Genomic DNA, 23,388 nt, shown 5'->3' with positions numbered 1-23,388 from the left:
GTTCAGTATAATCTAACAGTTGGTTTGGGGAAAAAAGCAAACCAAAATGAAACTTCACCTTATTTCTGAGTAAAGGCCAGGATTAAACACTGACTTAATATATCCCTTGCAAAGCACTGTTTTTCAGTTGCATAGAAACAGGTTGAAGTACTTCTTTCCTCGTGATCCATTTCTGTGATGAAGAATGGCTGCAATTTGCCAACCAGCAATTGCATGTGGAAAAGCTAGTGCAAGTCAGATGGTATTCTACATAGTGTATGATACACCTTCTGTTTCTTTTGAGCAGATAGTTTGTCTTCCCTAATCCTTGGATGCTATTCATGATTCTTGATTTATAAGCTCTTTGAGGAAGAGTTTGTTTATATGAGTACATGTGGTGACTCATTCCATGTGAACACAGATAAAAAGCTAGATGCGTCATGACCTAACCTTCAGGTGAAGTTATCTATATGTTGTCATCATATCATTATCATCATCAGGAATATTTGACTTGTCGGTATAATTATGATATGATCCTTGGTTGATGGCATGTTTTAAAGTCTTCAGAAATGTTTCTTATTTATGAAGTTAACGGCTGCTGCCTTTTTAAGGTGCAGTCCAAAGAATCCAAGTCAGGAAAGCCCAAAGCTCTTGTCAGCTTAGGCTTGGAGTGTATACCTTGGTCCTCACTTACAGCCAGCTGCTTCTTCAAATTCCTGTTTCAGTTGTTGCATCTCCTGAGCCATCTGTGTGGGTGTGTATGCATGCGCAAAGACACACTCTCGCATGCAGAGTAGTGTTGCAGTATTGTAAATGTGTCTAATTCATGGACGTCAATGCTGTAAATGAGAGAAGAACCGGGCTTATCTGTCTGTAGCTTGGACAGTACAAAAGGAACAAAACAGTGGTCAAAACGCAGAAAGGCAAGGCTGCTATTCAGAAGGACCTGAATAGGTCTGGAGAAGGGCTGGAGACACAGGCTGAGGGAAATGTTAATATACTCAACAAGAGTGAATTTCAGGCCTTCCATCATTCTCAACTTCCTATCAACCAGGACCCCCAGGTCTCTCTCTGCAGCACTGCTTTCCAGCACCTCATTCTCCAATCCGTCCATACATCCAGGGTTGCCCTGTCCCAGGTGCAGAATCTGGCGCTTGTCTTTGTTAAACTTCATAGGGTTGGTCATTGTCCAGCCCTCTAATTTGTCTAGGTCTCTATGCAGGACCTTTCTGATTTATCAATCAGATATCAGGAAAATTTTAGTTTTATTGTGAGGATGCTTAAATAGTGGAACACATTGCCCAGATGGGTTGTGGAACCTCCATCCTTGAAGGTATCTGACTTGACTGGACACAGCCTAGCCAAAAAGATCTCATTAGACCTGCTGTGAGCAGGGGATGCACTAAATGACCTCTGGAGTTAATTCCCAGCCAAAACTATGGATCTGTGATTCTGTTGCAAGAGACCTGGGTTTGCTTCCGTGTTGTTCATACCTTAGATTATTGTTATACTCTTGATGTCTGTGGGAATGTTTTCAGAATTAAACTCATCTCCTGGCAATCTGTGATTGCTGAATCTTCTGCTCTGCTTTTGTGGTTTTTTTAGCTTGCTTTTTGCTGTTGCAGGGCTGTGCAGTAGGCAGTTCCGTCCGGTTTGGACAAGTGGTTGCTGAAATCACAGCCAGTTCTTGGACCACCTGCTACAATCTGTATTTATCATGTCCTGCTCTGTGCTATGGCTGCTCCCCTCTCCTGGGAGCTGCATCACTTACATAAATTGTTCCCCATTGCTGTCCTTTCTCCTGGGACTGGTGCTGGTGGAACTAGTCCTTTCCACACTCGTTTGCCTTGAAGCTTTTCTGCCATGTGCTCCTGGTGTGGGAGACACGGATGAGATGGAAATGACAAGGACATTCCTGTCCTGGTGACTCTTGCCTATGCTTAGCAGATTGGGACACCCAGGCAATTTAAATGAACTAAGAAGTGACTTGTAAAAAATGCAGCCTGATTACTTGCCTTAAGATTTCCTGTCCTTTTTTTGGCCTAAATGGTGCTCTTTTCGTGCATAGGAGGGATGGGGAATAATGCTATATGAATTGGTTTCTGGTGTTCGTCTGGTGTTTATTTTTTCTCTAAACATCATCTCAAGTTCCAGCACAGTGATGTGATTTTAACTGGGTAAATGGTATATTCCTTGTAAAACCTTTTGGTAGTTCACCGGGCCCTGTGGTTGCTGAGAGCCATGCCTGCCAGAAGAGTATTCATCTTCTGGGACACAAAACACCCCATGTGCCACTTTCCTGTAATAGAGATCTTGCTATTTTGACAAGGAAATAATGAATGATTCTTGCACGTCTTCCTTTTTCTTTCAGTGCTGCTTCTCTCAGCATGCTCATAGCCTCGAGCAGGAGAGCATGCTCTCTGAATCCTACTTGCTCCTATTTCTTTTTCAGGATCCAGATGCTTTCCTTTGGGTGACTCACTGAAACCTACCCTTTCTCCTAAAGGGGGCTCATGGTTGTCTGAGTCTTCAGCTGTGACTAGCCTGTAACCCCCATCTTCTCCCTCTCCCTTCCGTGTGTCAGGTCACATCTCCTCAACGTCATATCTGAGAGACTCAAAATCCTTGCCTGGAGTGATTTTCCCAAGCTACTGTACAAAGAGAGGAATTGGGTAGACAGTAAAGCCGTGGAGGAAGAAATAAATGTGATGGTAGGGAGGGAGTAAAGAAGTCCCCTCAAGGATGGAACAGCATGCGAGAGGTCAGCCCAGTCCTGGGGCACAGAAAATACCTAATGCTTTTGTCCAGACTTGAGTAGAGGTGGACTAGAGACATGTTGTCCCACGTGTGATTAAATGCATATTACATAATACTTTCTAAACCTGCACCATTTGGCAGAGCTGCAAACATAAGGATTTCTTAGCAAATTCAAATTATTTGGGTTCCAACCATCTCTCAGCTATAATGTGTTTCTAAAAGGTCCTTGAGATATCCTCAGGAATGAACCAAACATTTCCTTATGTATATGCATCTTACAGAGAGGCAAGAAATATGGCTTGCTTAAAACAGGTAATATTTACTTGACATTTCATGAGGCCGATGAAAAGACTTCCAGAAAGCTTCTAGAAGGAGTAGGTGATTTTTTAATGCACACAGTTCTGCACCCACTGTGGAATAAATCAATAGTTGACCTTGTTCTTGCAGATAAAGAAGAGTTAATAGCTGACCTGAAATCCCACCGTTGCCTAGGTACCAGTGATTGTTATTTGTCCATATTTGCTTTGTGCAAACAGAATATGGCATCAGGCAGTACTGTAAGGAGCTTTAGAAGAGTCTGTTTCTTGGAGTTTAAACAATTGTCAGGATAACTGCCCAGAAAGGTATCTTTAAAAGGGAAGTATTAATGGAAGCCATAAAGTATTCAGCAGCAGCATCATACTGATGGCCAAAAAGGCATGATTCCACAGTTGCTGAAACTGGGGTAATAAAATTCAAAGCATTCCACACCTTAGGTGAGGAGGAAGAAGTAAATAGCAGTGAATATAGGTGCAAACTTAAGCAAAGAAGCAGGTGGAAAAGGAAATGTGCGAGTCATGGAGATACTGGTGACCTAAGTTCAGAGAACCCATCCATTTTTTTACATGCAAACATAAAAGGTCTATGTATGGGCACAGTATAAAATCAGGAGGTAGTTGTGTATTTTGGGGGGAAAACCTCACAAGTAACAGCAAAACAAACAAAAATCAAACAAGGAAAAAAACCCCCACCCAACTGATTGCGTTTAGAATTTAAGAGGGGGTAATTTTACCTTATCTGGTTTTCTACATAATTTATAACAGAGGAGGGTGAGACAGTGCTCACTAGTATTTAAAAAACAGCAGATCTAGATAAGGCATGTCCAAAGATAATAGCCAAAGCAAGGAGCTCCATTATTCATTAATGCTAATTTTTTAGCCAATTCTTGTAAGCTAGGGGAGTTGCAGAAGGGTGGAACACTGCCCACCAAGATTCACTGTTGAAAAAACCTGAAAGGGATGACCCAAAGAGCTATCTATCTGTATGTTGATCCAAGATAAAAATAATATTGAAACATTTTAAAAAAGCCCATTAGAATCTGAAGAAACATGTTAGTATCTATTCAGCAGAACTTTGTAATATGCATCTTTGTAGACAAATGCTGTCTTGTCTATTTTGACAAGATTTTACAAAGCAGTACTGCTATCGTGAAACATTGCTCAACCAATTGAATTTCTCCAAGTGACCCATTTTTAAGAAAAATAATACTTATCTCAAGCACAACACACATTAGAGGGATTAAAAACCTCTTTAACGATAGATAATAAAAAGTAGTAGTTACTTGGGAGACAGCTGTGATCAAGACTGTTTTTAGTGTCAGTTTCCCCAGGGATGTTTCCGTCACTGTCCTGTTTAGTATCTGTATCAACCCATGGAGATGGTACTATTAAAACCTTGCCAGTAAGGTTTGCAGTTTAAAAACTATTTGAGGAGGAGGAAAGAGAAAGATAAGGTTGCTGTTAGAGAATGAGTAGAAATGCCTGGTTGACTGATGATAAATCCAACAAAAACGTGTTTGATGCGGCTCATTGCAGAATACTGAGAATGTGGGAACCGGTCTGTGCTCTTAAGATGGAAAGCTTTCTTTGGAAAACACTGATTTGGGAGAGTACTAGTGATTGTTGAAGATAGTTGCTTCAATAATTCAAAGGGCCTTATCAGGTTGAAGGAGGGATGTGATCTTGCTCATGTTCCAAATTGAAAAGACTGTGACTGCATAATTTTATTCAGTTCTGAGGTCAGTTTAAGAGCAAAAGAAATAAACTCAGACTTGGAAGGTGAGTGATTTTTTTAACTGGGTAAGGTATGAGGTACATTATTTACTCAGCTTATTAAAAAGAGGGGTTAGGAGATGAGTCATTTCTATACAAATGCTTATATATGGATGATACCTACTGACAGGGGGTTTAGGTCTTGTTTACAGTCATAAGATTTTCAAGTTGGAAGCTGAGATTTAACACAACTACCCTTGAAATGAGAAAAAAATTTATAGTCATTGAGGTTTATTTGAACAATGGAACTTCTTACCAGGGAGAAGAAGAGTTGCCATCAGTGTTAAATTAACAACTCTTTTTTCAAAATCTTACTATCCGTTTTCTGAGGGACATTCTTTGGCTAATGTGTGCAATGACATGATGGTAGTGGTGTTCTCTTACACTGCTAGTATGTTGTCCCCTTCCTTTCTGGACTGTGTATGCAGAAGAAATGTTCATGTTTCCCCTCAACGTATTTCTAGTCCTTTCAGCTTTTGCTGTGATAGTGTGCTTGCACCTCCCGGTTGGTAGCTTCAGCCTTTCCCTCTCATGCTTCAAGAAGCAGTTCACCTCCCGGTATAAAATCGGCTGGGATAATCTGGTCATTTCTGGCCTTTTGAGTTGGATGGACTTTGGAGTCTCGTGGTAAAGATAGAGGCAGGATTGGACAGCCTGCAAGAGGGAAGGTCCTTCTGTTCTCAAGCTGAATCTTGAATTGTCTCCACAAAAACAAGCAAATGGCTTGTTTTGGTGGTTCATATGGATGTCCTTGCACAAAATCTTTCTTACCTGTTGTGAGAGCAACAGTACAAGGAGTCAGAATTGATGTTTCTCAGAATTTACTGTGGTGAAATGCTCTTTGCTTAAGTGTGAGATAAAAACAAGGACTACGTTGATGATGATTGTAGATGAAGGTGGGTTAGCACAGTACAGGCTGTAAATTTTTGCAGGCTCTGGCTTTAGATGGAGACGCTGCTTTTTTTAAAACTTGCTCCATCCGTAGCTATTACTTGTATCTTGTTAGCTCTTTCTGATGGGGAGCATAATCAGCCCAATTGATAAAGGGGTTTTGTGTGTTATCAGCTACAGCAGTAATAACCCATAGATGTTTTCTATAAAGGTGACTGTTACGTCACATTTAATTAATTTCAGTTAATGAAGTTATTAATAATGTAATTTCTTACAGGTGACAGAATGGTAGCCACTTTTTTTTTTTTTTTTTTTTTTTTTTTTTACATTGGAGAAGGATGACATTAAGGCAGGTAATGTCATCCTTTTCCTTCTCTACGCATAATTCATATCCCTACTGCAAGGTTCTTTATGATGTATGTTTGTGATAGACCTCTGCTTTGTATGACCCAAGCTCTGCAAGCTCAGATACTTTTGTAAGCTCTTGAGGCCCTCAGATCTTGGCTTCTGAGGAAACATTTTGTTACTTTGCACTTCCTAAAATATCCCGGTGGATATAATTTCTCATTGAACTTCATTCTGGTGTCAAGAGTGCAAAACACCTCCATAAGCCTATAGTTTGAGGCTAAAGCAGTAACGAATTACAGCTCTTTGTCAGCAAGAATTTGGTAGAATTTTAAGTCTCTATTTGCCAGTAAATAAATTTAAATACAAAAGTAATTAGCAATACACAGGTATTGGCAACGGAAGAAGTACTTGTTGAAGTGTTAAGGTAAATAGGTAATAATGTGATAGAAGAAGAAGCTCTGACCTGCAGGTATTGATGCACTGGGGCCCAAAGTACAGCAATAGCACAGTTGCTGAAAGGGACTCTGCTTTCTGAGTGGATTGGACTCCTGAAGGAGGAGATTCTGTCTTCTGGATATCAAGGTATATTTTAGGTTTTTCATCTCCTGGTACTACTGGCCATCAATTGCATGTAACAAGTCCCATGTGCCAGTATTGGAGAACAAATGTTCTGACACAAAATGGTCTCTCTCTGGCTTTTCTTGTTTCCAGGCTCTTCCTGTGGTGAGAGTGAGCCCAAGCCCTGTCACAGGGCGGGACTTTGTTCCTGCTGGTGTTGGTTAGAGTTATAAGATGTGCTGCTGATTATATTAGTGTGTTTCACCTGGGTGTTTTTTGAAACCACCTTTGAAAAAGGACTTGAGTGCTCAGTGCTGCTTGAGCATTGTGCTTTGTCTGCATGGCCATGGCGTGGAGGGGTGCTTGTGCCCCTGCAGCTGTCAGCTCTTGTACTGTCTGTCTTGCTCTCAGAAAGCTCTCTGCTATCAACTTCGGTACTGACCCTCTGCTGGAAGGTGGTGATGACTGGATCATACATTTATCTAAGATTTTTTAGATCTTCATGAGTTACTAGGAGCGTCTGCAGCAAGACTCTGCTGAATGTCATTTAGTAACCAGTGCTGTGCTGTAGCTGGATTTAATTGGATAAAAGGCCTGGGTAAAATTACATGGAATTGTCTTTTATTGACCCAGTTTCATATGGATTCAGTCTACATGCTAAGTACTCTCAAATTGATTTTGGAATGTATGCTGCTTTTGTGGGCATGGGTCCAAGTACCTTTTCTGCAGCATCAGTACCAGGTTACACTGCAATCAGACCTCTGGGGAATGGCACAAAGCAGGAACAAAGAGCTGGAAGTGTAGACCTGGAAGCTAGACTGGTGTTAAGATCTCTCCGGGTGGTACCCTGCGGTACTGTTCATCCCCATCTCACTGTTTCATGTGAAAATCTTTTATTTGGGATTTAGAGAATAACAAATGACTGAGAAACTGTGTTCGTCATCATGTTTTGTTTTGTTTTGTTTTTTTTCTGGGATGGCTGTGGTCTGTAAATCCTGTTAAAAATCTGTGCTCTTTGTGTGGCTTCATGTTAAAGTCTGGTTTCTTAGAAAATGTGTGTTTTGTTGGGCAACAGCTCAACCTTAGTAAGGGCTGCTTGATGCTTGTTCATTATCTGTTGAGTTGGTAAACTGTGGTAGTGCTTTGGTTTATAAATCCTTGATGCTTCCATTTTCCTGTCAGCAAAGCATAGTGGTGTAGCTCAGCTGAACAGGGTTGTCCCCATTGCTTGAAGAGATGTGACTCAGCTTTGGGTGAGGAAGTTCATGTGCTGATAGCAGCATAGCTCTGGCAGACCCCACGCTGCCATAACTAAGCACTGACTAATACACACTATGATGGAGCCAGCTGTGCTCAGCTGAAAGTATATCCCATGGAGCTGGGGCCTAGGGAAAGGACTGTCTCTGTAGCATGGATCTGTCCTGCTTCTTGCTCATGCACCTCATGGGTTCCTGAACAGGAGGTTGGTTTCTTGGCTATTTTGAATGTTGACCATCTTTAAGAATGGACTGTTTGACACCTTTGAAGTTTAGATAGCTCACTGGACTCATCTCTGAGTGAATTTTGTAGGGCTAGTGAAACTGCTTGGACATCTGGAGTTCTCTTGTAGGGATGTGAGGTTGTCACATGGTGTCTCTCATTATCTTTCGTAGTTCCATGATTTCTAGAGAATTTGCCTTGTACTCCATGCTGTTTGCATCTTTAGGATTAAGTTATTTGTCTGGCACATCTTGGAGCTGATTTTGAAAGCTCTAGACAGGGACAGGAGTCACGGCCAGCTGGAACAGAGCATGTAGGAGGGGCCCTACCAAACTGTCAGTGCCTTGGAAGACAAAAGCTTTCTGGTGCCAGATCTCTCAAATTTATTATGTTTAATGTAGCTATGGCCTCAGCTGGAAAAATCTGTTGCCTTCATGTCATCTGGGTGAAAAGAAACACACAGCATGCATATACCGTTCTTTCCACAATGCCTTTGCATCTATGATAAGGTAGATCATGTTCAAGCAAGAAAATTAATTTCTGGTCATAACTCCTGTCTGTTCATATCTTTATGCTTCTTAAAAACTGTTACTTCCAGCACTCCCTGCTACCATTGTAGGGGGGCTGATTCTCATTTACCTGCTTTACTAAAAATAGCTGGAAGCTTGTCAAGTTCAGTCCATGGAAGGGATCATTAAGATAAAACAAGATTCTGTAGCTCCTTTGCCATGGCATGACTGGAATAATGTGTGTGTGTATGTGTATCTTCCCATCACATGGCGTGTGTGTGAGCAGTTCACGGAGGTGACTTCTTGCACAACCTGACATGGTAGGGAATGTTGGCCTCTTGGTCACATGGTAAACTTTCTAAGTCATGCTGGGGGGCATTTGAGATGGGTAGTCCTGCAATGCCTTCTCCAGAGGCTGTGCAGAGTTCTAAGTAGAAGTTCTTGGTAATCATTGAATGAGCCAATCAAGTCTGTGAGCACCATGGTTCATGTCTTCAAGGTTGGAGTTTAGAGAGTTAGTCCTCATGGATGACTTAAGCACGGGGCTTGTTTTATTTGGCCAGACCCTATGTCTTTTGAAAAATACAAACATGGCTGTATATAAATGATTTTCAAAAATTATTATGAGGACACTTGGTGTTGACCCTTGTATTTAGATGGCCTAGCATTTCCTGTACAAAAATTGTAACCTTTCACTAAGGAGCTCTTAAAACTTCGATTGTTTGCAATAGACTGTTGACATTTGGTAGGCGAAGCACCATCAGAGAACAAAGTGCCTTTTTATGTTCCACTAAATTAGATTCAGCTTTGAAGGAGTTATAAACTGTTAAAATGAACTAGTTCTTTTTTTCCTGCTTTCATTCTTCAGGAAAATTCTGGCATGCTACCAAAAAAAAGTGCCTTCCAGTGCTGGGACCTGCTGTAACCATTGCAGCAGTAAGGACAAGAGAGATTGTATTAGGAGCTGTCGTAGGAGCTGTGGAAATGGCTGCACCAGAGCCTTGAAGAGCCCAGCACACGTTCTTCTATCTCACAGCCTTGCTTTCTTGCAGGGAATTTCATGGAGCAGGAAACCCCTCCCCAGCAAACCTTCATTCAGCAGTTAGCCCCCATTGTCTCTGCTCTTCTCTCCCAAGGAGGTCCTTCCCTCTTGTCTCTTCAAACACTCACAACTCCTGGGTAGAAAAGAGATCAGGGCAGTTTGCATGGGTGGATGTAGCCCATTGCAGTAGATGTCAAGCCTGTGTTTGCTGCAACCACAGGCTCTTAATTTTGTCGTCTAGGAAATGATGTACCTCCATTGTAGGCAGGGAGGGCCATGCCGCCTCTTGTACAGCTAGGTCAGACCTCTCACATTCAGTGTCACTGCCGGCGTTTTGTCAGCTGCGAGAAGTTAAACGCACAGGACAGGGTTTCCCGTGGATGTGGAAGCCCTGCACGGGGAGCTCAGCCCAACGGGGCTGGCAGGCAGCGCTGAGCAGTGCCGGAGGATCCAGGCCCAGCTGGGTGTGCACAAAGGGGAGGGTGGCACGGCATAATTGTGCACCAGGAGCTGCACAGTTTGTTCTCTTTCAAGATGATTCTAATGAGGTGGAAAATGGTGATTTTTGATGGCTTTGAAGATTTTGAAAATAATTTTGGCATTTGCCTTTGTCAAGAGCCTGTCTGTTTCAGTGTGTGTGGCAAGGCTAGGCAGCTGAGCTGATCTGGCAGGGGACAGATCCTGCTCTTGGGCTTTCTGCTCCCTTTTGCTTCTTCGAGCCGTAATGCTCACTGACCCTTCAAGCCACTTCAGATCAGTAAATTGTCAGAATCTTTGTATGTATTCCTTTTCTTGGGCTAGGTTTTCGCAGGATTGCTGAGCTGTGTCAGTTTATCTACAGGTGAGAATGAAAACTGAGGCCAGCTTTGGAAGGCTGATGAGACCAGACAAAGGAAGGACAAAGGAGCAGGGACAGCCCTTCAGCAGCAACAAGCTGCTAAATTGGTTCAGCCCCAGTCACATAACGATGCTGAGATAGTCTACCAAGAAAGCAATCATGACAATCATGACTGATTTCTTTCATGGCAGTACCAAAGCCATATGCAACAACGACAACAAAAAGCAATCAACGGTTAATCGCCTTTATTGACAAGCCCACACCTAGTGTGGGATAGAAATAGAAAATGTGTTTTAGCTGTGATTGGCGGTCAAAAAAGGATCCAGCATGGATCAAGCCTAAGCTGCTGAGATGTTGAGATTTCAAGGAAAGATGCATGTTTACATTAGCATTATTCAAACTTGTGTAATGTAGGATGTTGTGAATTCAATTGTTCTTTCGATGAATAGAGGATCAAGTATTGTCCTTAAACAATAGAATAGTAAAAACAACATCTGTGAACCAAGATCTCCTTTTTAAGAATGGACAAGGGAAGCAGACAGAAACTATGGCTAAAATTGTTGGAAGTGTTTTGTTTGCTTGCAGACAGTTGTGGAATACTTGTTCATTATTGCTTTACATATTCAGAGCCTCCCCTCAGCTGTCACGGCTCCCTGCTGTAAATGTTCCAGGTTTTCAAATCTGGCCACAAGCCTTTCAAGAAGGGTACCCACAAAATGAGTATTATACCCATTTGACTCTGAATGCAACTGTTACATTTAAAAAAAAAGGCAAATACTATTTTAAGAATGCTGGGCAAAGGGGACAGTGTCCCAGTGCCTGGACCCTGTGTTCATCATCTTTTTTTGACTGTGAAACCATCCTTTATTTTCTTGTTGTTGCTTCCTTCATTTTCTATCAAACTTAAATCAAAACTATGTTGACGGAAGCTTTCCTAAGTAATGGGATAGGAAAAACTGAAAGATGTAGCATTTGTCTGAGTGTCTCTAGACACTGCACGTGTCTCTAGAATGAAAACTACTCCATATACACACTCCTAAAAATGACATCTAAGCCTGTCTTTCTAGAGAGCAGACCTCCAGTTTGGAAATAGAGCGTTGACACTTCTGGAGGACAGAGCACTGTGGGCCTCTGTTGAAGTGGTGATACTTTTGCCTCTAGGCTGCTGCTTTGAGGCTGGCCGCTTCAGTAAAATATTTTAATATGTTCCTAGCAAGGTGAAAGATGTAATCCATACATGGTTCCACAGAGGTGGTAAATCTCCGTCCTACCTTGTAAATCTTGTTTTCCATTTCGTGCTCTGTGCTAAATCGGGAGCTCTTTGGAACCCGTTGTAACAGTGCAGAGCTCTCCTTGGGGTCCCCAGGCTGAGGCAGAGGTCAGAATTCTATTGCATGTGATAAACTTGCATAGGTTGTTGACCAGCTATTGTATGTCACAGGTTGAAGTTGAATGATGTTTTTTCTGAAAAACAAACTGTTAGGAGTTTTCCGTTTTCATGGTTTCTGAATCTGCCATCAATTCTTTTGAAGGCTTGGAGTTTTGGAAATTAAAGGGAAGGAAAAAACCTTTAGAGTTTGAAATCCCTGAGGCTGGGAATCTTATGTTACTATCGCTTCCAGAGAAACATCACTTTTAAGTTTCTCTTTGTGATAGCCACTTCAGGAGGAAGCTGAAATGCTGAATTACGTGTGAGAAATGTTGTTGGATGTCTGAGATGAAATCATATAACCATGTCTTAGATGAAACAGTAGAATGAGGGAAGGAAGAATTGTTAAGATTAACGGGGGAAAGATGAGCTCTCTCAAATCCCTAAAACTCTTTTGGAGATTGTTTTTCTTCCTTTAGACTTCTGTGAGAAAACCTGGGGTTTGTGAGCAAGAGGATCTGCATGTCTTAACCCAAGAGAATTGGGTCACATCACTGGGATTTTATGCCTTTGCCTGTATGCTAGAAATGGAACTATTCTTACCTCCTTTCTTGCACTAATCCAGCCCCTGCAAAAGGTAGGAAAAATGGACTGCCAAAAATAAATAATTATTTTTTTCTTTTCCCTTGTCTCTCTGCAGCAATTCGGCAAAATCCTTGATGTAGAGATAATCTTTAATGAGCGTGGCTCGAAGGTAAGTCCTGTTTCTGTACCCGCTTCTCTTGTTTTGATTGCAGAGTAAAAGGCAGTTCATTGCCTAGAGAACATATTCTGTAGATATCAGCAGGAATTAGTGTGATGGGGGAAGGGAAGAGCTATTCTGGGGACTGTCTCCTGTTCCCTCTGACTCGAGACTCTGAGCATGGTCATTTCTGGGCAGCATGTACAAATGCTCAGAGACACTCCTGTCTGTAATGTGGGATCAGGTTCCCCAGCCTTTTGAACAAACAGGGAGTCAGTCAATTGAGCCTTCATACCAACCCGTTCCCGTTGCATTGGCAATGGCTGCCCTGTGAAGAAGGCAGAATAAGGTAAAACAGCTTTGTGTGATGGGAGACCATAAGAACAAAAGCTAACTCACCCCCCTCCCTGCCATTTTCATTGCATTAAAGTACTTCTATAGAAAAACTGTCATATCTCATATGTGAAAGGATTTTATTTACTCTGTTTTGCAGACTTACTTGCAACTTCTGAGATACTGACCTTTCATGTTTGAGATATTTGATGCTTTAATATAAGCATCCTCATTCCACTTGCCCTGCCCCATGTGGACCTCCCCCACAGAATTTGCATTCACCCTCCAATTTTCTTCTTACAGATATATTAAGAGGGAGGTTTTGTTGAGGGTTACTGGTAATTTATATCTCTGGAGATGAGGTTTCAAATGTTGCTCAGGTCAGCTGCAGAGAGATTCAGTGATCTCTGCCCTAATTGGCAATTGGTTCTCATCACGTAACCAGTATCACCACAATGACAAATTGATGTGATTCTCTCTCTGCCCAGGAGGTTCAGCACTGGAATAGCAGGGAGTTTTGCAGGTCAGGAGCGAGGTGCATTGCCAAAGCTCTCTGGGGGAAGCTTGCACAGTGCATGTCTATACTCTGCTTGATTTAATCAATGCTAAGATTCCCATTTTCAATTAAAACAAAATTTCCCTCCTCCTCACACACACGTGTGTGCACATGTGTGCATGCACACAAAAGGTTTTGACGTTGCAATTCAGCTAAGCAGTTTTGGTTTAGAGTCTATGCCTTTTGCTTGGATTTGAGGTTCACGAAAGCTTTTATGGTGGCCTCTTTGTTTCAACATATATTCTGAGGTGTGTTCATGTTCAGAGCCCTCTGCAAATTTCCACCCATGTTGCCCAAGATGCATTCTGAAATTCTTCAGTCCTGTATTATCTGGAAACCAGAAAGCCGTTGATCTGTATATGAAATAAATGAGTTTCAAGCCCTTTTCCCCCCCCATCCTCTGTTTCTGCTTAATACCATGGTTTTCTTTTGTTTTGTTTTTTTTTTTTTAACAAGACAGTCTGAACAAGTAAATGTCTACATGGCTTAGTTAGAGTTTTACTTCCCTGCATGGCTAAAAATTTATATGCTTTACCAAAACAATCAGCTGTGCTGAGTTTGTAAATATTTATTCTGCTCTCTGCTGTTCTTTTGATATCTATAAGCCAAAGCTACCTGTGAATTACTCTTGATTTTAGTCATTTTTGTTTGATTTTGAGAACAGCCTCTGGCATCTATCAAATCCCTACTTGTTCAGATATAATTGCAAAAGAAAGAACAAAAATAACTGGCCTGGCAAAATGTTCTTCATATCCCACTGCCTGTGCTTTCCAGAGCAGTGTTTTCCTCTCCACACATGAACTTCACGCTCTCTCTCTCCCTTCCGTACAGCCCTGTGTATTAAACGCCCACAGCTGCCCTTTCCCTTCTCGGCAACATTGACATTGAAGGCTTTTCTGTGAAGACTTGATTTATGCCTATGAAAAGTACCTTCTTGTGCTGTTGCTAAAGCCCAAGGCTTCTGGTTTTCAGTTAAAACAAAAATGATTGCTGAAGAGTTCCTTGATGAATTTTACCCTGAACCCTAATAAATATTTGAAAAAAAAAAAAGAAAGCAGAGATGTTCTTCCAGTCTTTATTAACCATGCAGTTTTCTACTGCTTTTTTGTCATCTTGCAGCAAAAAGCAGTTACAAAACTGGTAGCCTGTATTGAGGGATGTCCAGAATCTGAACAGAATGAGAAAACAGCCAAAGAGTTATTTCATGGTATCTTTGCATCCTTCTCACCCAAAATAATTTCTGTTTTAAAAAGAATGCAACATTCTTCCTGCTTAGCATGAAAATGGGAGGCCCCAGTGTTTGAGTGGGGTATAGCTGCACGAAGCACCTGGTGTTCACATAATAATGGAAAAACAACAGTTTGGTGATCTGATGGTGAAGCAAAGGAAATGGATCTTTCTGGAGGCCACTCACTCACTCTTGGGTTCTTCCTCCACCTTAGGAAAAAAAATCTGAATGCATTTTCCTGCCCTGTGGTTTCCATTCTAATCTAATGATATGAAACCTCTCTCTCTTCTTCTCCTCCTCCTCTCTCTTGGGAATCCGAAAGCAGATGCTCCTGCTGCCTGCCTTGTGCTGTGTTCTCAATGCTCCCTTCCCTTCCCCTGGGTTCCTAAGGGTTGTAGTGTTTTGTGTATATGTTTTGTAAATACTTTGAAGGTACAGTGGTAAATCCCAAACTGCCCTGGGTTCACCCCCACCCAGTGTACGATGGGGTTGAGCAGCACTTTGTCCCCGCCGAGCTGTGGCGGGAGAACTCTACTGGGATCGCTCCAGTGCTGGTCGGTAGGAGGGACTGGAGGAAGCGTTCAGGTAGCATTCTTCACTTTGAATCCACCTGAGATGACCAGGCAGTTTTCTTCGGCAGCCTGGGGAAGCTCTATCAAACTGGCTGCATCTTCAGGATCTCTGTGTACTTACAAAGTTTGGTGACCAAAGAGAGAGCTGGGCGTGTCCTTCAGAGCCACCTCTCGCCTCAGGTTCTTTCAGAAGCGGTAGTTGTTGACTTTCTATATCACAGCAGTGTAGGAGGCAGTTTATGAGTTTTGCTGGTTCTTCTCCAGAGCAATGTGAATTCTTGTTTTGTAACTCAATTTCTTCCCAGATTCAGTCTGTTTAGTAGGAATATATCGGCCCTGGTAGACCTCACACTTATAACTGCTTTGCTGTGTGTGAGAAACAAGATAAAAATGTTAAACATTCCTTGAATTTAATTTTGTTTTATTCTTGTTTAATAGAATGATGTCAGTCTTCCTTTGATGTGTTTGGGTTTTTTTGCTTGCTTCCAGGAAACTAGCTGTTTGTTTCATTTATCCTGTTTACCATTACATTTCTAGCTCTGACTGGTATAAGTGCCTTTAAATAGCATTCTGCCCATGGTTGCAGTTTACCATGCACTTCACTGAACCGTGAATAAAACACCTCCAGAGGAAGTCGAGAGGATTCCTGCTCCTTTTGTTAGTGGAGATGCATCCTCTAGATGCGTATTTTGCCGCTATTGTGCTGAATCGAACGAGTGGACATATTTTCAGAATTAATGCAGTCTGCCTGTGTAATGAGTACCCTGTGGCATTTGTAAAACTGCAGGGGAAGGGAATCCAAGCTCTTTGCTCACCAGCTGCGTACCGTGTGGCATTCCAAGATGTGCCCTCAATGACATTCAGAGACCAGGAGTACGTAAGCACACAGTAAAATCTTGGCTGAATAGGGATTTTTTTTTTTGGTAGCTTTTTAAATGGTAAGAGTTCATATTAGTGCAGAGGAGCTCATGGTTTCAGGATACTGTAAGTTTATGTCCCTCACTGATTTCCACTTGCGAGACCCAGATCTCCAAGTTCTTGTATAGGACTATAGTGCCTAGAAGTGCTTCATATTTATTTTAAAAATTAGTTGTATAGTGGGTTACAAGAGAAATTGCATCTGTTGGTGTTTGGATTTATGTAAGTAAACCTATGCTAACTAGAGAACTCTGTGGATTTTTAAGTTTACAGTTAACTGTAGGTTAAGAATGTGAATATAGGTTTTGATAATGGTGCCTTAAAGACTGTATGTTTGCATGTGCATTCATTTTTTCTTTAAATGGATTAGATGCTTTGAGTTGAGCCACTCTTCTTCTGGACCTAGAGTCCACTCAGTGGAAAGCACCTTATTACATAAATTAGAAGTCTTGTTTTCATTTCAATTCTATTTTTATAATTTTTGTTCAGATTTCATTAGTTGAGCCAGAAATACAAACAGTGTTATTAATACAACGAGGTTTAAAAATAAATTAAGCACTGGTGACCAGCGTCACTTTCTCAGGTCACCAGATCCCTTTAGAATGCCGGTGGCATGAAGGAGACACGACCAGTGTCCCTTTATCCTAGTTCAGTGGCTTCATGCCTTGAATCTGCAGTACTGAACTAAAGAGATCAGTTAGTCCATACACTGAACTGATTTATTTAAACTTGAATTTTGGGCTGAAGTTGATGGTTTCATATAAGCTTATCTGCTGCTCCTGTGGGAGTGCCTTTCCAGTAGTGCTCGTTTCACTATGTAGGGAACTGAATCTAGGTGCTGAATTAGCAAGACACTGATGCAGCAGGGAGAGAAATGAGCTTGTCTTCAGCCAGTTCAGCCTGTTGAACTCACAGACTATGCAATGAGGTCCAGGGCCGATTGAAGGGAGGAACAGCAGCACACACCTGGGCATGACTGGGGCTGTGAAGCCCCTGGCCGGAGCTGCTCTGAAGCCCCAGGCTCTCGCTACCCAGCAGTGCAGGCTGGGCTCCCACTCTTCAGTGCTGGCCTCTGCCCCCTCCTCTGTTTCGCAGCAGGGATTGGCAGTGGAACAGCTCAAGCTGGATTGTGGAAATGATACAGTTTCAAAATAGCCCTGCAGGTTTTTTTGAAGATACACTTACATTTTTTTATTTTAGTCAGTTTAATTCCTGCATCTGATTCACCAGATTGCACAGGTACACCGACAGGTTCTGTACGTGTATGTGCCTTAACGCAAAGTGCATCACGGGGACCGGGAGGAGCTGGAAGAGCTGCTGAAATCGTGGCAGCTTGGTTTACACAGATGCCTTCACCAACTTGAAGGGTGCATTTGTTTGTGTGTCTTCAATAATTTGTTTCTGGGTTTTGTGTTGCGTTGCTGTCGGTGCATTCAGTCCTGCTCATCTCAGGTGGATTATAGCTGAAACCCTCCTACTCTTTCTGAATGCCTTGGAAACAGGTAGCCTAAACTGCTGCCTCGTTGGCCATTGTTTTCAGACTTCTAAAAGTTTATTATGAAAATAAGGGGGGGAAAAAAAAAAGAAAAAACTTGGTTAGAAACAAGGACAGCAGCAGATGACAGCAAGGCTGTTGCCAGCTGCGTGCTCCAGTGGTACAAGGCAAAGACGCTGCTGCTGAGGTGACTGGTCTAAACTCCATGACAAATGAAGGGTTAACAATGCATGGATTTCAAGGGGCTCTGTTTAGTTTTCTTTGGTTTTATTTTTTTTTTTTTTTACTTTATTTTATTTTTGTTGTTGTTTTTTGTTTAATTTCTGTGTTCTGGCCACACCCAGGAGAACCGTCTGGTTTTGATTTCTCCCTTTACGGTTACATGGTAAATTTTCTTTCTCATTCTTCAGAGATGGAAACGTTCAAGTACTATATATATATATATATACATTTATTATTTTTTTTCACTGGCTCATCATGTTGCTTGTTATTTATTGCAGAATCTGAGGCCAGACTAAAAGGGTGGCAGTTACTCGGTCTCTTCAGGCCATTTCAGTAAACCTTTGGGTGATAAGGGGTTAGTCTGGTACTGCAAATTACTCACTAGTCCTAAAAATGTTTGTTGGAATTTAGTGTTCGCTGGGTTAAACTTATTTTCTGCATGGGAGAAGGTCGTGGCAGTTGCTGGTGGGGAGGAATTGTTGAAAATTTCAGCCTTGTTACCATAACAGCATTATTAAACTCAAACTATGTGTATAATCTAAATTTTAGAAACTCTTAAGTATTTTTTCATCCAGGATCTTCCCTTCCTCTGACTCCATGCCTATTACTATGGAGCAATCCAGTACCTGCTATAAAGCTAAGCTAGTAAATGTTGGATACCTGCCACATCTTTTTTTTTCTTGCTTTGTTTCTTTTTTTTCTTTCAAGGTCAAGACAACCTTGGTGAGGGAAAACTGAGAACTGTTTGTTGCATAGGTACTTAGGTACAAATTAATTCCTATTCTTTACAGGTCATCTGTGAGAAGGAATAAAAAAATCTATGTATGTTCTTTTTTCTCTCCCACATCAAAAATGTGTGTATATATATAATTGCTAGTTTTGAAACTTAGAAATAACAAAAATGTCGAGTGTGGCTCACCTGTTTTTCCTGATGAAAATTTGAATGTCTAAGAGATGCATTAATATGACAAACCAAGAGGACACAAATACTAACTGCCGTAGTCAATTATGTAAAACATTAATTCAGCATTGACATTAAATGGTTCTCAACAAAGAGTTGCACAAGCTAAAGGCTGATCTGTCAATAAAATATGGTTAATTAGTTATGTTGTTCTGAATCAGATTAATTCTGGTTTAATTCACATTGTTAATGATACTTATATAGTCTGCATGCGGATTGTATGCTACCTTGAGTTAACTTAATAAAAATACTGAAAATTCCTCCTCAATTTAAAGATATTTAATGATAATGTAGTTTTTTAAAATCCCATACAGACTTCACTAATTGCAAACAGATGTGAATTAAAATAGTCTTAGTTTGGTTCTAGCCTGCACAGATTAATGTCTAAAAAATTACTTTCCATCTGCACTCCAGCTTTCAGTTCACATCATCACCGAAAACATAAATTTCATTCGGTCTCCACAGGCTTGTCTAGAACAAACAGAAATTTTAATGTAAAAAGAGAAGAGGGAAATAGAGATTCCTGTTGCGGTCCTTACCTCCCCTCCTCCCCCAACCTTTAAAAGATGCTTTTTTCCCATTATACAGAACCAGAGGGAAAGGTGTTGTTCTATTTCTCAAGCTTACCTTTCTCTGTAGGGGCTCTTTGAAGCAGACACAATACCCTATTCCTTCCTAATCAGCTTTGCTATTACACCCCCTGCACCCCCCCCTTCGTTCTCTGCAACATATTTGAGAGTTACATGCAGTTGGGCTGTTTTATTAGCCCCTATGTCTTGTAGCTCTGATCTTAATTCATTTAAACAGGGAACTTCTATGCTGTTCTGAAAAAAGCATCAGTTTGTTATTTATATAGCTCTTTATTTATAGCTGGAGAAATGAAATTATCTGAAGCTTTAGATTATTGGGTTGGAGCCCGAAGGAGCGCTTTCGTTGATCTCAGCATTGCAGCACTTGGCAAAGACCCTTTATTATTGCTTTTTATGGGGGAGAAAGAAAAAAGTAAACGCCTCCCCCACAAAAAAAACCCCAAAAACCAAAAAAACCCAAAAAACAAACCAACCACCACCCTGCATTTTACAAATTTGCAAGAGTTTTGTGCTGGAAACCTAACTGTGGATGATAAAGGCCAGCTTGTCAAATGGCTTGGGCTGTTTTAAGATTAGTATTGTAAAGACCTTTAAAAAGCGCTTGAAGAATAATGGCTTGCTTGTGTCTCATTGCTGACAATGCTTAGAAGTCAAGATGCTATCTGTTTTTTGGGCTGTCCAGTCTAAATACATATTGACCCCAAGGTGCATGAAGGAGGTTGCCTGGCTAGCATGCCCCCTTCCCTGACAGGCATAGCTGTAGTTCACTCTCATCACCTCACTCTTCAATTAATATCGGGAGGGAGCTTCCATTGCATCAAATGTAAGCTTTGTTGTTCTGCTCCTGAGGGTACTGGAGCCAGTGGAGATTACTCTCTGTACATTAAAGCAGTATTTGCTTTATACCAAGCCACAGGAGCCAGTTATTGCTGTTGTTGAGATACCGTAAAAGCAGAATTCAACAACGCTTTTTGTTTGGGTCCACTCTCTCTAATGGCATGAAGAGTATCTCATCACAGTTGTCTATATTAAGATGCCATTTGTTCCTAGTTAAAATCCTAATTCACTTTGTCACGTTGGCTCTCTCTTAATGTCGGTGCACTCGTCTCTGTGGAAGGAAGCATGGTCTCTTACCCTGCCCTGTTACACCACTGCATGAGCTGGCAGCAGCATGAGCGTGTGTAGGACAGGCATGTGTTGCTTGTGCCTTCATGGATGTGGTAAATCTGAATTTGTCTAACTAAAGTGACATTTTGGCAGTCCTTGAGCCTTTGTGGTTGCTCCAAGCAGGGCATGTCAGTTTTTTTGGAAATTCCATGGTCTAACTAGGCAAAGATCCGTTGCTCTCCACAGCACAGAGGTTGCCATCTCAGAACAAAGCCAAGTAAGACAGGTAGCAGGACGGAAGGGGGAGGTAGCAGCGGGTCAGCAGTGTCAGACAAAACCTGCCATGACAAATGAATCAGTATTTAGGTGTTAAGATTTACAGTCAAGTCCATCAGAGTACTCAGAGATAAGAATACTTTGCAACTACAGTATGTGATAGTCTTAAATCTTCACATTAAATATGCTTATTTTATGGTGCCACCTAGAAGCCCTGCTTGCTTTCAGGGCCCCGTGTATCACTGGGGAAGTTTCAGGCTTAGGAGTAGACATGAGCTGTGCCCTGAAGAGCTTACAAGGGATGCTTTACAAAGAGCCCTTCCTCTCAACAGTGTTCTAAGGTAGGTAATTATTATTGTCTCCATTCCACAGGTGGGAAAAGCAAGGTTCAGTGTTTGATTGGCCCAAAGCTTCGCAGAATTCCTGGTGCCAGGCATGAACTCAGATCGCTGCTCGCTCTCGTAGCAATTTCTCAAGAGAACAAAGTGCTGCTCAGTGTTGATGTCGTGTCCTGTGTCTGGGATCGGCAGGGGCCCTACAAAATTTGTGTGTTCATTAGCAGAGGGGAGAGAAGCCCCACTTGGGCATGCCCAGCTTGCCTATGTCAGAGCAGAGTTTAGTGTTTTTGAACAAAAAACCAAAACAAAACAAAATGAAAAATTGTCTCGAGTAACTTTGTACTTCTTTTTTGGTCTGGCCTCAATTGCTTTTATGTTTTCTTTTTTTTAAATTACTCTTATTATTCTTATTATGATTACAGTTCCTTTTTTATTGATTTTAATTTCTTTCATTTATGAAACATGCATGAACCAACAATGTGACTCTAGGAGGTTATTGCTGAGTTGTGCTGATGTCGATTTCATACTGTGATATTTTTTCTCTATTTACCTAGAGATCAGTATTTCAATATATAACGATGTGCATGTTTTCCCCCCTTCTCCCGCTGCATGCAGGGATTCGGGTTCGTAACTTTCGAGAATAGTGCTGATGCAGACAGGGCCAGGGAGAAATTACACGGCACCGTGGTAGAGGGCCGTAAAATCGAGGTGCATGTCTTCAGTAATTCAATTTCTTCTTTATATTTATTCTTTTGATTTCTTTTTGTGTCTTGCCTCACTTATTTCACATTTGGATCCCAGTCTCGTGTGTGCGTGTGTGTTTGTGTCTGTGTCCTTCACCTCCCTGCACTGAAATGTATAGAAGTTTACACCCTTTACAGAATATTTTTATTGTTGTTTGGGGTATTACTTTTTCCTTTTCTTTCTTCTTTTATTAAGTTTTATTCCCACCCACTCCAAATTTTTGCCCTTCTGCTGTCTTGATTTTTCCTTTGCTTCAGTTTGCGAGGCTCCGATTTCCTGTTACCAGGCCTGAACAAAACTAACTGAAAGAGTACTGTCCAACTTCTAACTCTGTGTCCAAAAAAGAAAGCAGGGGGCCAGCCAGTATCCTCTCTTTCCTCTGAGGCCAGTTCTCCTCCATGCAAGTGTGAGATGATGCCTGTGGGAGGGGTGGGGACACATGGGGCAGCAGCCCTGAGTGGGCTGTGCTGTACGACACTGCTGGTTTCTTGACCTGCTCATGGTCAAGAATGGGTTTGGTGAAAGCTAACCATAAAAGTTTGCTTGCTCTCGCCGCTGGGGAGGGAAGGGCTAATGTTGGCTGGCCAACATGACCGTATGTTGGGCATGCCTGGTATCGACCAGTTTGGTGTTCCACTGCGTTGAAGGCTAACTGGCATCATCCCTCTCTCCTTCTTTCTTAAAAAAAACAAAAAACAAACACAAACCAAAAAGTACAAATATTGAAACAAAAAAGCCGCCGTTTTTGAGTAAGATGTCTGCATATTTTGCTTTTTTTTTTCCTGTTTTGTTTTGTTTTTTTTTTTTTATTTCCCTTTCCGATGGTTTAGCGTTTAGGGCCCTTCACTTGACTCACTCTTTCCATGGTAACTATACACAATGCTGGCGATGGTACGAGTTGGCGGTAAGTGAAACAAAAGTGCTAGAGAAGAAGCTTTTTCTTTTTTTTTTTTTTAATTTTTCTTAAAATTACAAAAAAAAAATTAAGAAAGAAAAAATCCATCTGCCATCTCACATTAACACTACGAAATGTGATTTGACTTGTTGTCCCCACCCACCTCCTTCCCCTTCTCCCCCTTTTATTTTCAATGCTGTTGAGTAATGCCGCCTGGACTTTGGATGTACATATTGTTTTGTAGCAGTCTGAGCTGTTTGATTACTGACTTCATGGTGATTTCCCCTTGCACATCTTACTCAGAGTTACTGAACTCCAGTTTGGCTGGTTTTTATTAATGCACCCATTTCCTCTTCTCTCTCTCCTGCCCCTTCTTTCTGCTGCTCTTTCTATCTGAGACCTGTTTGTAGCTGTTACTGTTTGTTTTCTCTCTTTTTCTTTCTGCCCCCTCCCCAGTTTATTTCTTTACTAAGTTAAATGCAGCTGTTGGTCTCTTTGCTGACTGGTGGTTTCTGATCGGTTCTGGCAATTTTTCCTTTAAGTGCTTGTGT

General features: G+C 41.5%; 1 protein-coding gene across 19 annotated transcripts in view; it reads left to right on the top strand.

The window, feature by feature from the left end:
• RBFOX2 (RNA binding fox-1 homolog 2) overlaps positions 1-23,388 on the top strand; it is a 172,099-nt gene that overhangs the window by 121,994 nt on the left and 26,717 nt on the right. For all 19 annotated transcript variants that reach the window (XM_042051165.1, XM_042051174.1, XM_042051169.1 and 16 more), the window contains 2 exons: positions 12,561-12,614; positions 21,814-21,906. In XM_042051165.1, the coding sequence (XP_041907099.1) occupies positions 12,561-12,614; positions 21,814-21,906 (147 nt within the window). The remainder of the gene's footprint in view (positions 1-12,560; positions 12,615-21,813; positions 21,907-23,388) is intronic.

The sequence above is a fragment of the Corvus kubaryi genome, unplaced genomic scaffold, assembly GCF_017639235.1.
Source record: "Corvus kubaryi isolate FWS band 111438036 unplaced genomic scaffold, C.kubaryi_AGA036_p1.0 74, whole genome shotgun sequence".
Lineage (NCBI taxonomy): Eukaryota > Metazoa > Chordata > Aves > Passeriformes > Corvidae > Corvus > Corvus kubaryi.
The sequence above is the reverse complement of the archived record's forward strand: the minus strand, read 5'-3'. Positions and strand labels throughout refer to the sequence as shown.